The sequence below is a fragment of the Phyllobates terribilis genome, unplaced genomic scaffold (genome assembly GCF_046119375.1).
Source record: "Phyllobates terribilis strain yellow unplaced genomic scaffold, ASM4611937v1 Scaffold_4__5_contigs__length_816908805, whole genome shotgun sequence".
Classification (NCBI taxonomy): domain Eukaryota; kingdom Metazoa; phylum Chordata; class Amphibia; order Anura; family Dendrobatidae; genus Phyllobates; species Phyllobates terribilis.
In genome coordinates this window covers 625,278,128-625,291,076 of record NW_027362764.1, presented here as the reverse complement: position 1 = coordinate 625,291,076, position 12,949 = coordinate 625,278,128, and the positions used below count along the sequence as shown (strand labels likewise).

The window sequence follows — 12,949 nt, the reverse complement described above, 5'->3', positions numbered from 1 at the left end:
TACCACTTGGACAACAGCCATCAATGGTGCGTTCCCACCTCCCTGCTGGCAGGCCATGGCCCTCAGTACGGGATTTGTAGTGAAGACCATTCTTACTGGTTCCATTAAATTAAGTCTGTATTTACTACACCCCCTCTAGCTACATTCAGCAGCACAAAAGGAAGTGGAGTATTGTGGATTTTATGAGACAAATGATCCAACCACATGCATGAGATGTTAGAATCTTTGTTCTTTTGCAGTAATTTTTTTTATAAAGTAATGTAAATGATAGTGAATAATATTTATTTTTAAAGCACCATTGATTCCATGTTGCTGTACATGAGAAGGGGGTTGCATACAAAATACCAATATAAATTGGTCAATAAACTAACAATAGCAGACTGGTACAGAAAGGAGAGGGCCCTTCCTTTTTGGGCTCACAGTATACAGGGTAATGAGTGTTAGGATCATTCAGCCATGGAGGGTCCTTGTTGGAGTCGGGGTATCCCCGTAACAAGAAATACACAGACACGTAGTGTATAATCAAGTACTGGGAAGCCCCTGAGCGCGTCTGCCTCTATAGGTGCTGTCCCTTTATTTATACTAATAATCTTAGTTTTTTTGTCACACATGCGCAGTAAAATGCCTTTGTTTCACAAGCAGTGAAGTGATGATTCATAACAGTGGAATGTTGATAAGAAAGTTTCATAAACAGAAAAGTGATAGTTCATAGCAGTAGAAGGTTGCTGAGACAGCTAAAAACAAGTTACAATCTAATTTCTGGGCGTCAGTCCAAATGTCCAGATAAGGGAAGAATAACTTCATCTGTGTCTTACATCGTAGTCTTGGGTGAAGTATAACTCCTATCATCCTCTCAGTCCCCCCTTTGATTCTTCCTTATGGACTTTTGGTAGAAAACCTGGTCCGGGAGTTCTTTTCTTTCATATTCTTGAGTCCGTGTTACAAAGCTTATTTATGCATATTAAAATAATTTTTAATCCTATTTTAAACACTACATATATGACTACTATAATTAGCACAATCTGTAATATACCTTGCAGAATTCCAGCCACCCAACCTCCAATACCCTTAAACCAGTTCTTTGGGTTGAGAAAGGAGAAGGTGTCTGACCACCAGCTATCTTTATTTTGGTCATTGTGTCTGTCATATTCATCCCGTAATCGTTGTATATCTGCCAGCTTGAACCTCATACTCATTGTACTGTTTGGATCTATGTAATGACAACAGGTTGGACCAATAATTTGACACATTCCTCCCTGGGCCGCAGTTAGGTAGTCTAACACTACAGTATGTTGATTAGTAACAATTATAAGTTGATTTTGGACAGCTATACTAGTATTAAGTATATCCATAATATCCCATATCTGATCATCTAGATAGTCGGTGGCCTGAACTAATTTATCCCACATCTGCATCAACATTGGATACACAAAGAAAGTGCTGAATATTTTATTAGGAATTCCCATTTGGACCACATGTGGCCTACCTGAAGGTCTAGGCGAGTTGTCGGCTGCTCTTTTGTATAGTGTGTGTTTAGGTACTGCTTGCATATCTACCTGCTGATTCTGAACTATAAATGTGGCCGGTGTTAAGCGTCCTAGAGTACATGCACCTTTTATTCCTACTGGGAGCCATTTGTATGCTCCATTTCCACAAATCCAGAAGGTTCCTTCAGGCAGATCCCATATTGCAGAGTGTTGGAGCACCAACCTATGTACCAAATCTAAAAATTTAGATACATTCTGAAGTATACACCAAGGGGGTTTTTGACCTAATGGACTACAGTATCCTGCATCTGGATTTTCACAAGTCGGTGTACCTGGGTCATATGCACTTGACTCATTACATAATATATTACCTGGTATCTTTGAACATGTATCATTGTTTCCATCGGGGAATAATTGTGAATATTTCCAACCATTATTGTGTATGTATTTTTCTACTATATCAGGTTTAAAGGTTGAGAAGAAGATACTGTGCTACTAAAACTGAGTTGTATATTTTCTGTAGGAATTAACCCTAAGTCTGTTAGTCCCGTCTTATTTCTAGGAACCCATACACCTCCTTTAAACGCTAAATATTGTAAGTTGTTTATTTTTCCGGTCATATTACCTTGCCACCAGGGAAATCCCACCCACCCCACAACTGGGATGGCAACAGTGGTGTTCCATAATCTAGAATTAACGGTTTGGTTATTTGCTAATTTGTCTGAGCAATTAGTCCATGTAAACACTTCCTCAGGGGTCATGGGTACGGCCAGGAAGGGTATGCTCGTGGCTGATATTGGAGAATGCGTACAAATCCAACAGTCTGCTATTTTCTGTCCGCCATCGAGCAGCCCGTTTACCAATGTCTCATGATGTTTTATAAATTTATTATCTGCAGGTTTTGGGGAACTTAGTTTATCCCACAGGTCTCCCTGATCTATCGTTATAGCTAACACAAGTACAATCACCACTATTTCTTTTTGCAATGGCTTGCATGTACCCATGCTGATTTTCCTTCCAATTTTACTGCAGTTGGAGTTGTCAATAACACCTGATATGGACCCTCAAATCTGGGTTCTAGCGTTCTTCTGTTATGTCTTTTTACGTAAACTTCGTCTCCTGGTTGCAGCTTGTGCGTTCCCTCGATGGAATCTGGATCTGGAATGGAAGAGAACACTAAAGAGTGTATTTTAGACACATGCTTACATAAATTTTGTACATAAGCAGTTAAGCTTTCAGTTTCTAACATTAAAGTCTGTGGGAAATACAATCCTGTATTGGCAACTCTACCAAACAATATTTCATGGGGGGTGAGTTTGCTCTTTCCCTGGGGGGTGTTTCTGACTGAATACAATGCTATTGGGAGACACTCAGTCCATGGTTTCTGTGTTTCTGCCATGGCTTTCTGTATTTTTAACTTAAGTGTTCCATTCATTCTCTCAACCTTACCAGAACTCTGTGGGTGGTAAGGGGTGTGTAGTTCACTTTTTATACACAACATTTTCATTACATTCTGAAAGATCTCTCCAGTAAAATGTGTACCTCTATCTGACTCGATCACTTCTGGGATACCATAACGGGGTACCAGTTCATGTGCTATTTTTACTGCAGTGACTTTAGCCGTGGCTGTATGAACTGGATAAGCCTCTGGCCACCCCGAAAACATGTCCACACATACCAGTACATACTCATAGTGTCCATGCTTAGGCATCTGGATGTAATCGATCTGAAGTCTCTGGAACGGATATAGTGGTCTTACATGGTGCTTCTGGGGGGTCTTAACAGTCTGTCCTGGATTGTGGGCTAAACAGATTTCACAAGAACCACATTTTGCTCGAGCTACCTGGCCGAACCCTGGGGCTAACCACTTCTGTCTGACCCTCTGTATCATACCGTTTGCAGACACATGTGTAGGTCCGTGGGCTTCACTGACCACAACAGGGTACCACGCTCGGGGGAGACAAAGCTCATCTCCTTTTCTCCATAGTCCTTCTTTTTCTTCTGCCCCCTGTTTCTGCCACTCTTCTTTTTCTTCTCTACTCACCTGCTGGTGGGCTTCTTTGAGCCGTGTAATTAAGTCAAATTCTGATACTGCACTAATAGTGTGGTCAGTTGTCAGAGGTTTTACTGCAGCTCGCTTAGCAGCCTTGTCGGCTCGGTCATTACCCCTAGCTATCTCGGTGTCGAGTCTTACATGTGCAGGTACTTTTATTACTGCTACTTGTTTGGTTGAGGCAGCTGATTCTAGGATTTGTCTAATCATTTGTCAGTGGCTAAATTTAGAGACAATATGCGGCGAAAAGTGAGGTTTGGTGGCATTAGTAAGGAGCATTGTAATCTAAGATGTCTAGCCATTGAAATGTGTTTTGGCAATACCTGATTCAGTATGCCATGTACATCATGTGTAGTTTGTACTATTAAGGCATGGTCTAGTACTATTTCTGAGGCTTTTTCTACCAAAAGAGAGACAGCTGCTACTACTCTGACACATGATGGTGCAGCTTTGGTAACATTATCTAATTGAGCAGAATAGTATGCGACAGGTCTTTGTTTATTTTCATGTTTCTGTGTTAGTACTCCTGTAGCATGAGTTAGACATTTCCGCAGCCATTAATTGGAATGGTTTGGCGTAGTCTGGGATTCCCAAGGCCGGGGCTGACATGAGACCTTTCTTGAGGTCTTGAAAGGCTATGAGCGCTGATTCAGTTAACTGAAAAGGCTCGATTTTTAAACAATCATATAGAGGTTGCATAAGCTGACTAGCATGTATAACCCATTGTCTGCAGTGTGATACTATTCCCAAAAATGCTCTTAATGTTTTGTAGTTCTTGGGAGGAACAAGATCTCTAATGATTTTTAGTCTGTTGGCGGTGAGGTGCCGAATACCTTGTGAAATGCAGTGTCCTAGAAATACTACCGTAGTCATACAAAGTTGTACTTTTTTCTTGTTAACTTTACAGCCCATGTCTGCTAGAAATATTAACAATCTTATTGTGTTGCTGTTTGCGGACTCTTGAGCAGGGGCACATAATAATAGGTCATCAACATATTGAAGAATTACAACCTCATCCGTAGGTTTGAAATTTTGAAGAACTGATCTCATAGCTTCTGAGTACAAGGTAGGTGAATGTATCATACCCTGTGGTAATCTTGTCCATGCTAACTGTCTATTCTTAAATGTAAATGCAAACAGTTTGTAACAGTCTGGGTGTAATGGTACTGAAAAAAATGCATTTGATAAGTCTATGACAGAAAATACTTGTGCTGTTGCTGGGATCTGTGATAGCAACGTGTGTGGATTTGGCACAACAGGAGTAATAGGTTCCAAAATTTTATTTATCTCTCTTAAATCATGTACCATCCGGTACCTAGCAGCTGACCCCTCAGTAGATTTCTTTTTTACGGGGTACAACGGTGTATTGGCTGGTGACTTTACTTCTATCAGTACTCCAGTTTTTAGATAATCTTTTATCTGTTCTCCTATGGCGTGTTCTTGTTGGGCACTAATAGGATACTGTCTCAATTGGGGTAGTGTCACACCTGGAACAGGAGTGACTTTTACTGGAGCTATTGGCATTAGTCCTACATCGGTGTCATGTTGTGCCCATAATTTTTCTGGTACCTCAGAAAGATCTAAAATAATTTGGGTAGGGGCAGGATCTTTCTCATCCTCTAAGGCTTGGACTTTTACAATGTTTTCTAGAGACTCTTGGTCATCAGGCACCAAAATTTGGACTCTACCATCCTCCAAAAATTGGATATTCATTTCTGTCTGCTTTAATAGGTCTGTACCTAGAAGACAAGTAGGTGCCCCTTTGACAAAAAGAAATTTAGATAAAAATATTTTAGATCCTATCTTTGTTTCAAGGGGAATACTATATGGGAGTGGCCTGATTCCTCCATCATACCCTTCGGTATAGGTTACATCATCTGATAAACAATCAGCATTTGGTAAGGCGTCTTCATTGAGGACGGAGGAAGTTGCTCCGGTATCTATTAGAAAAGGGCATTGTTTTCCTGCTACTTTTACCTGAATTATTGGGCGCCTTCCAGTCAAAGTGGTTTGCATCACGTCTAGTCACTCGCTTGCTGCAGGAGCAGAAGCCTGTACTGTCTTTTCTTGTGATTCTCTTGGGACATAGGTACCATCTTCTATATCCCTGGCTTTTTTCCTGCATTCTCTAATCCAATGTCCTCCCATAGTTTCCTGTTAAACCTGTCATGCCTTGCTACCTGAAAAGTTTTGCAAACTTTCCCTAAATTCTTAGTTGCTTCTACACCACACCTTTCTTTCACGATTGTATAGACATCTTGTTCATCATTTGTGGTCTTAGTCTGTTTGTTGCCCATTTTTCCTGACTATTCTTACCTTAGGAGGCTTTTTGGGTTAGATAAAATATATTCTATATTTTACCTTTCCTCGTTACCTATTCTGTCCTAAGGAGCCATTGTTGCCCATTTTTCCTGACTATTCCTACCTTAGGAGGCTTTTTGGGTTAGATAAAATATATTCTATATTTTACCTTTCCTCGTTACCTATTCTGTCCTAAGGAGCCAGTATCTGAAACGGTTTCTCTGGACCGTTTTGTCTGAAGTGTAGAGTAATTCTAACACACATATATATATGGCAACAAGGGCAAGACCAACAATACATAAAATGAACCATACAGTCTCCATTATATATCGTGTCCCTGGAGTATTATCATTACTTCCATGGGCTCATTCTGTCAATCTCTTATCCGTCAAAAAGGAGGACAAAGGTTTGGGAGTTAAGCGTGAGCGAAGGTTTCCCCGAAAGGACACAACCTTATGACTCAGTTAGGCAATCTCCGTAATACTTATGTCATCTACCTTAGTGCGGCTTATGAGGCTATTCCCGACATCCACATCTCTTTCATACCATCCGTTTCATAACCTTCTCTGACCTCTCCTTCGGCAGATCCTACAGTATATACATGAATGACCCGAGCTATAGGTATCCTTCTCTACTAGTTCCTCAATCCCAACACAAGATATGCATGAAATTTACGGACTATCGCAGAGCAGATGTAAGAGAACTAACAGTGTCTCTTACCTGGCCAGGTTTGTCATCTGCTGTTCCGATGTCCCAATCTCAGCGGTTACTCGTGCCGGTCGATGAACTTGAAGGAATACGCAGACCTCGGGTCCCTGTTTCGGGCGCCAGGAAATGTTAGGATCATTCAGCCATGGAGGGTCCTTGTTGGAGTCGGGGTATCCCCGTAACAAGAAATACACAGACACGTAGTGTATAATCAAGTACTGGGAAGCCCCTGAGCGCGTCTGCCTCTATAGGTGCTGTCCCTTTATTTATACTAATAATCTTAGTTTTTTTGTCACACATGCGCAGTAAAATGCCTTTGTTTCACAAACAGTGAAGTGATGATTCATAACAGTGGAATGTTGATAAGAAAGTTTCATAAACAGAAAAGTGATAGTTCATAGCAGTAGAAGGTTGCTGAGACAGCTAAAAACAAGTTGCAATCTAATTTCTGGGCGTCAGTCCAAATGTCCAGATAAGGGAAGAATAACTTCATCTGTGTCTTACATCGTAGTCTTGGGTGAAGTATAACTCCTATCATCCTCTCATGAGGAAGGAGACAGAAGTTTAGGGAGATTGTGGCAGCTGCTGTGGTGGTGAGGAGGGTCATTGCAGGCTGTAAGCTTTCTTGAAGAGATACGTTTTCAAGATCTGTCTGAAAGTTCTGAGTATGGCAGATAATTAATCGAACATGTTGGGGCACAAAATTCCAGAGGATGGGAGATATTTGGGAAAAGTTTTTGTGGCAATTGGGTGAGGAACATCCGAGTGTAGAGGAGACAGAGGTCTTGAAGGGGGACCAGAGATAACATGTTGGGCATTAGTGTGGAGATATATGGAGGAGACAAATTATAGATGGCTTTGTAGGTCAATGTCAGTAGCTTGAACTGGATACGTTGGGAAATTGGGAGCCAATGAAGGGATGCCCAAAATGTAGAAGTGGATTAGTCGGGAAGCTGAGTTAAGGACGGACTGGAGAGGTGCGAGAGTGTTAGCAGGGAGGTCACAGATGAGGATATCGCAGGAGATGATGAGGACATGCACTAATATTTTGGTAGATTGAGAGTTGAGGAAAGGACGGATTTTGGAAATATTTTTGAGTTGAAGGCGGCAAGAGCTTGGATGTGCGGTTTGAAGGACAGGGCAGAGTCGAAGGTTAGTCCAAGATAGCGGGCTTCCTGTACAGGAGAAAGTGTGATTTCATTTCTTGTGATGGCTGGATCAGCTAGGTTTTAGGAATCAAGAGGAGAATGAGAAGGAAATGGCTGATGGACACTCTGGGATTCTGAACAGCAGAGAGGTCACGTCTGGGCCAGAGAGGTAGATCTGAGTGTCTTCCGCATATAGGTGGTACTGGAAGCCATGGGACTTTGAGCTGCCAAAGGTATAGATTGAGAAGAGTAGGGGTCCCAGGACAGAGCCTTGAGGGACACTGACAAGCGGGTAGGATGACGAGGTAGTATGGGACTGGTTGACGCTAAATGTGCAATTTAGAAAGGTATGAGAAAATCCAGGAGAGGGAAAGGTCTTTGACACCAAGGGAAGAGAGGATTTGTAGTAAAAGTGAGTGGTCGACTGTGTCAAAGGCAGAGGACAGGTCTGGAATGATGAGTATAGAGAAGTGTCTGTTAGCTTTGGGAGTAAGTCGTTAGTAATTTTGGTTATGGCAGTTTCAGTGGAGTGAAGCCAGACGGAACGGACGGAAGCCAGACTATAGGTTGTAAAAGAGTGGGTTAGATGAGAAATGGGAGGAAAGTTCAGCATGAACATGCTGTTCAAGGAGTTTGGAGGCGAATGGGAGCAGCAATATGGGACGATAGCTGAATTTAGAGGTCGGTTCGAAGGATGGTTTCTTCGGTATAGGTGTATATTGTCAGTGTCTTACTAGTTCTGAAGTGTAATGAATAATATATAATATAGGTCTCATGATATATTGTGTATTCTCTACATTTTGCAGGTTTTCTTTGTTACTTTTGGACTTGGAGGAATACTTTTTTGAGCAGCATCTAGCACATCACATTACTAAAGCAGGGGATGCGATAGAAAGGTAAGGCGGTATTAACATTGGAAATGACAAAAGCTATAGAGGACTGCAGATTGATTACCTCTTATTTGTCCATCGGCCCCTTTAAATTGTGACACTATGCATGGGCATATGTGATTTTTTTTTTTTTTTTTTTTTTACCACTGTATTAGAAAGTATAGTCTATAAAAACTGGGGATCAATAAAAATTGAAAATGGAGGTTTCTGATAGCAGTATTCCCCAACATATATTTCTAACTAATACCTCAGTGTCCAAAAACAAGATCAGTGATAGTCAGTGCATAGTCTGGACAGAGCAGACCATGCTCTTAAAAGGTTTTGCTCACTTCATAGGCAAAAATGTAGCAATTGAATTAACTTGTGCCATTAACCTGGGAAGTGCAGAAGTTCTTACATCTTTTTAATGGGCAAATAATGAATGGGGCAATCTCCATGTCTATGTAATGAAGATGGACGTCTTTTTTACAAATTCTGCGCTGGCAGTGAATAGGTCCAGCACCTGTGCATAAGTGGTAACAAAATGCATGAGGTATAAACACTGGCGCTTCTTCTTGGTCCTCAGGAGAGGCTGCAGGTAGGAAAAAAAACGGATTTGTGCGCTGACCGTTACACAATTAGGTAGCTATTTATTTCTATCACTACCGCGCTTGCAATTACCACTGTATATAAGGACACTGTATCCAGTAACACATGTGCAGATAGAAACCAAAACTAGTTATAATATAACATTTATTAGATATATATTAAAATTTTCCACCTTTTTAAATAAAAAAGACCCTAATGGGCCAAATAATGAACCCTGGGTCTTCTGATACCATACATAGTTTATAATTGTGTATACATGCAAACCACACCTCAAAATGCCAAATACCAAGTATGTAGGGTTTAGAAAAGACAACCTCAATTCATCCAGAGCATTGAGGATCATACAATTAAATATTACCCTTACTAGTATTGGTTAACATTTCTAATAACAATCATCTAGAGATACCATGTATGCGCTCCTAACATTAGGTATATACAGTCATATGAAAAAGTTTGGGCACCCCTATTAATCTTGAGCTTAATGTTTTATAAAAATTGGTGTTTTTGCAACAGCTATTTCAGTTTGATATATGTAATAACTGTTGGACACAGTAATGTTTCTGCCTTGAAATGAGGTTTATTGTACTAACAGAAAATGTGCAATCTGCATTCAAACAAAATTTGACAGGTGCATAAGTATGGGCACCCTTATCATTTTCTTGTTTTAAATACTCCTACCTACTTTTTACTGACTTACTAAAGCACTTTTTTTGGTTTTGTAACCTCATTGAGCTTTGAACTTCATAGCCGGGTGTATGCAATCATGAGAAAAGCTACTTAAAGTGGCCACTTGCAAGTTGTTCTCCTGTTTGAATCTCCTGTGAAGAGTGGCATCATGGGCTCCTCAAAACAACTGTCAAATGATCTGAAAACAACGATTATTCAACATAGTTGTTCAGGGGAAGGATACAAAAAGCTGTCTCAGAGATTTAACCTGTCAGTTTCCACTGTGAGGATCATAGTAAGGAAATGGAAGAACACAGGGACTGTTCTTGTTAAGGCCAGAAATGGCAGGCCAAGAAAAACATCAGAAAGGCAGAGAAGAAGAATGGTGAGATCAGTCAAGGACAATCCTCAGACCACCTCCAGAGAGCTGCAGCATCAATTTGCTGCAGATGGTGTCACTGTGCATCGGTCAACTATACAATGCACTTTGCACAAGGAGAAGCTGTATGGGAGAGTGATGCGAAAGAAGCCGTTTCTGCAAGCACGCCACAAACAGAGTCGGCTGAGGTATGCAAAAACACATTTGGAGAAGCCAATTTCTTTTTGGAAGAAGGTCCTGTGGACTGATGAAACCAAGATTGAGTTGTTTGGTCATACAAAAAGGCGTTATGCATGGTGGCAAAAAAACACAGCATTCCAAGACAAACACTTGCTACCCACAGTAAAATTTGGTGGAGGTTCCATCATGCTTTGGGGCTGTGTGGCCAATGCCGGCACCAGGAATCTTGTTAAAGTTGAGGGACGCATGGATTCCACTCAGTATCAGCAGATTCTTGGCAATAATGTTCAAGAATCAGTGATAAAGTTGAAGCTACGCAGGGGATGGATCTTTCAGCAAGACAATGATCCAAAACACCGCTCCAAATCTACTCAGGCATTCATGCAGAGGAACAATTACAATGTTCTGGAATGGCCATCCCAGTCCCCAGACCTGAATATCATTGAACATCTGTGGGATCATTCGAAGAGGGCTATCCATGCTCGGCGACCATCAAACTTAACTGAACTGGAATTGTTTTGTAAAGAGGAATGGTCAAAAATACCTTAATCCAGGTTCCAGGAACTCATTAAAAGCTACAGGAAGCGACTAGAGGCTGTTATTTTTGCAAAAGGAGGATCTACTAAATATTAATGTCACTTTTCTGGTGAGGTGCCCATACTTATGCACCTGTCAAATTTTGTTTGAATGCAGATTGCACATTTTCTGTTAGTACAATAAACCTCATTTCAAGGCAGAAACATTACTGTGTCCAACAGTTATTACATATATCAAACTGAAATAGCTGTTGCAAAAACACCAATTTTTATAAAACATTAAGCTTAAGATTAATAGGGGTGCCCAAACTTTTTCATATGACTGTAATGAAATCCCACATGACCTTAATTCAAAAAGGTATCGTGGACTATATCAGGGAAAATCAACAAAGCCTCACTGAAAGAATCCTTCGGGTTGTTGTTATACCAAGCAAAATGAAACAATCTCACCCAATCCTAAAGTGCATCATGGCTTAATTCATCCTGGTGTAATATCCTTATATTCTTCATGACCAAAACATATTTGAGGTATCCTGCTCCCAACGCGTTTCCTCCTAAAATAGATTCATCAGGGGAGACTGAAAAAGGGGCTGAGGGTCTCCACCATTCCAAACAGCCCATATCCTCCTCTCAAAAGACCCAGGATTCCACCTGTCGCCTCCTACACCCTGTCTCCTTTAAATTGCCGCGCCGAACACCACACCGTTACGTCACTTCCGGTCACGTGGACTGGTATATCCGGTATCTGGAACGCAAACCATCGGGTGGACTGCATACGGGATCCCGCCGACGTCACATCCGGTGACGTCCTTCCTGTTTCCGGTTACTGGAACGCATGTATGCATCAATGAGGCGCATCTCAGGCACTCACACTAGCGCTTCAATAAGACCAAAACCACCGATCCTAAACTGGACTCCACACAGCGGTGGTTAGGGAGGGAGGAACAAAGTAATCCACTACCACAGTCAAAAAAAAACAACAAAAAACTGGGAGGTATAATATACCTCCTCACCTCCATATTCAGATATATTCGCCACTATAATCATGCAGCAACATATTAGATGATGGGACCAAATTATCTATAGCAATTCAACTCTTTAAACAAAAAGGAAGCATCCATCGTCCCACCCCTTAAGGGTTAAGCATGGTCTCCCACCATAGGGCTATCTTCACCAGACAGCTAAGCAGGCATGAATAGGGGGCTAAGACCAACACATATTTGTCCGCAACAAACCATTTGGAACATTGCCCAAAAGACTAAACCAAGGGTCAGCATCTGAAATACGGGGTAGAGAGAACAACACACACCATAGGGTAGACAAATAAATGGTATATTTCTAAAATTGAATGAAGGAAACCCTGGCGAAAAAAGACCCCATAAAAAAGGCCAAAAGGATACGGCATGGCACACAATCTTTTCTACACTGGCCCTAGGCCCCAATCCCTACATGACAGCGGAGGTTATCACCCTAGACCTGCGCAGTGGCGCCCCCACTCAGCGTCGGCTGTCCCTACACTCCTTTCCCTAGATAGTCCCTCGACCTATAGGAAACATTTATACGAGATTTGTTCATTCAGTCCACTAGGTGCCAGTGTACATAGATAATGTATCCATTTGGCCTCTCTTTGAAGTAGAGCCTTATCCCAATTCCCTCCTCTCCGTGGAAACTTGACCTTATCAATACCTATGAATCTGACCGAATCAACTTTGCCCTCATGCATGGTGTTGACATGTTTAGCTAGTGGTAGTGGACTGTGGTAGTGGATTACTTTGTTCCTCCCTCCCTAACCACCGCTGTGTGGAGTCTAGCTTAGGATCGGCGGTTTTGGTCTTATTGAAGCGCTAGTGTGAGTGCCTCATTGATGCATACATGCGTTCCAGTAACCGGAAACGGGAAGAACGTCACCGGATGTGACGTCGGCGGGATCCCGTATGCGGTCCACCCGATGGTTTGCGTTCCAGATACCGGATATACTAGCCCACGTGACCGGAAGTGACGTAACGGCGTGGT

The 12,949-nt window shown here is 41.6% G+C and overlaps 1 protein-coding gene across 1 annotated transcript in view; it reads left to right on the top strand.

Moving 5' to 3' along the window:
• Positions 1-12,949, top strand: part of NSMAF (neutral sphingomyelinase activation associated factor) — a 121,449-nt gene that overhangs the window by 20,662 nt on the left and 87,838 nt on the right. Inside the window, exon 2 of the mRNA XM_073679332.1 lies at positions 8,504-8,593. Coding sequence (XP_073535433.1) covers positions 8,504-8,593 — 90 coding nt within the window. The remainder of the gene's footprint in view (positions 1-8,503; positions 8,594-12,949) is intronic.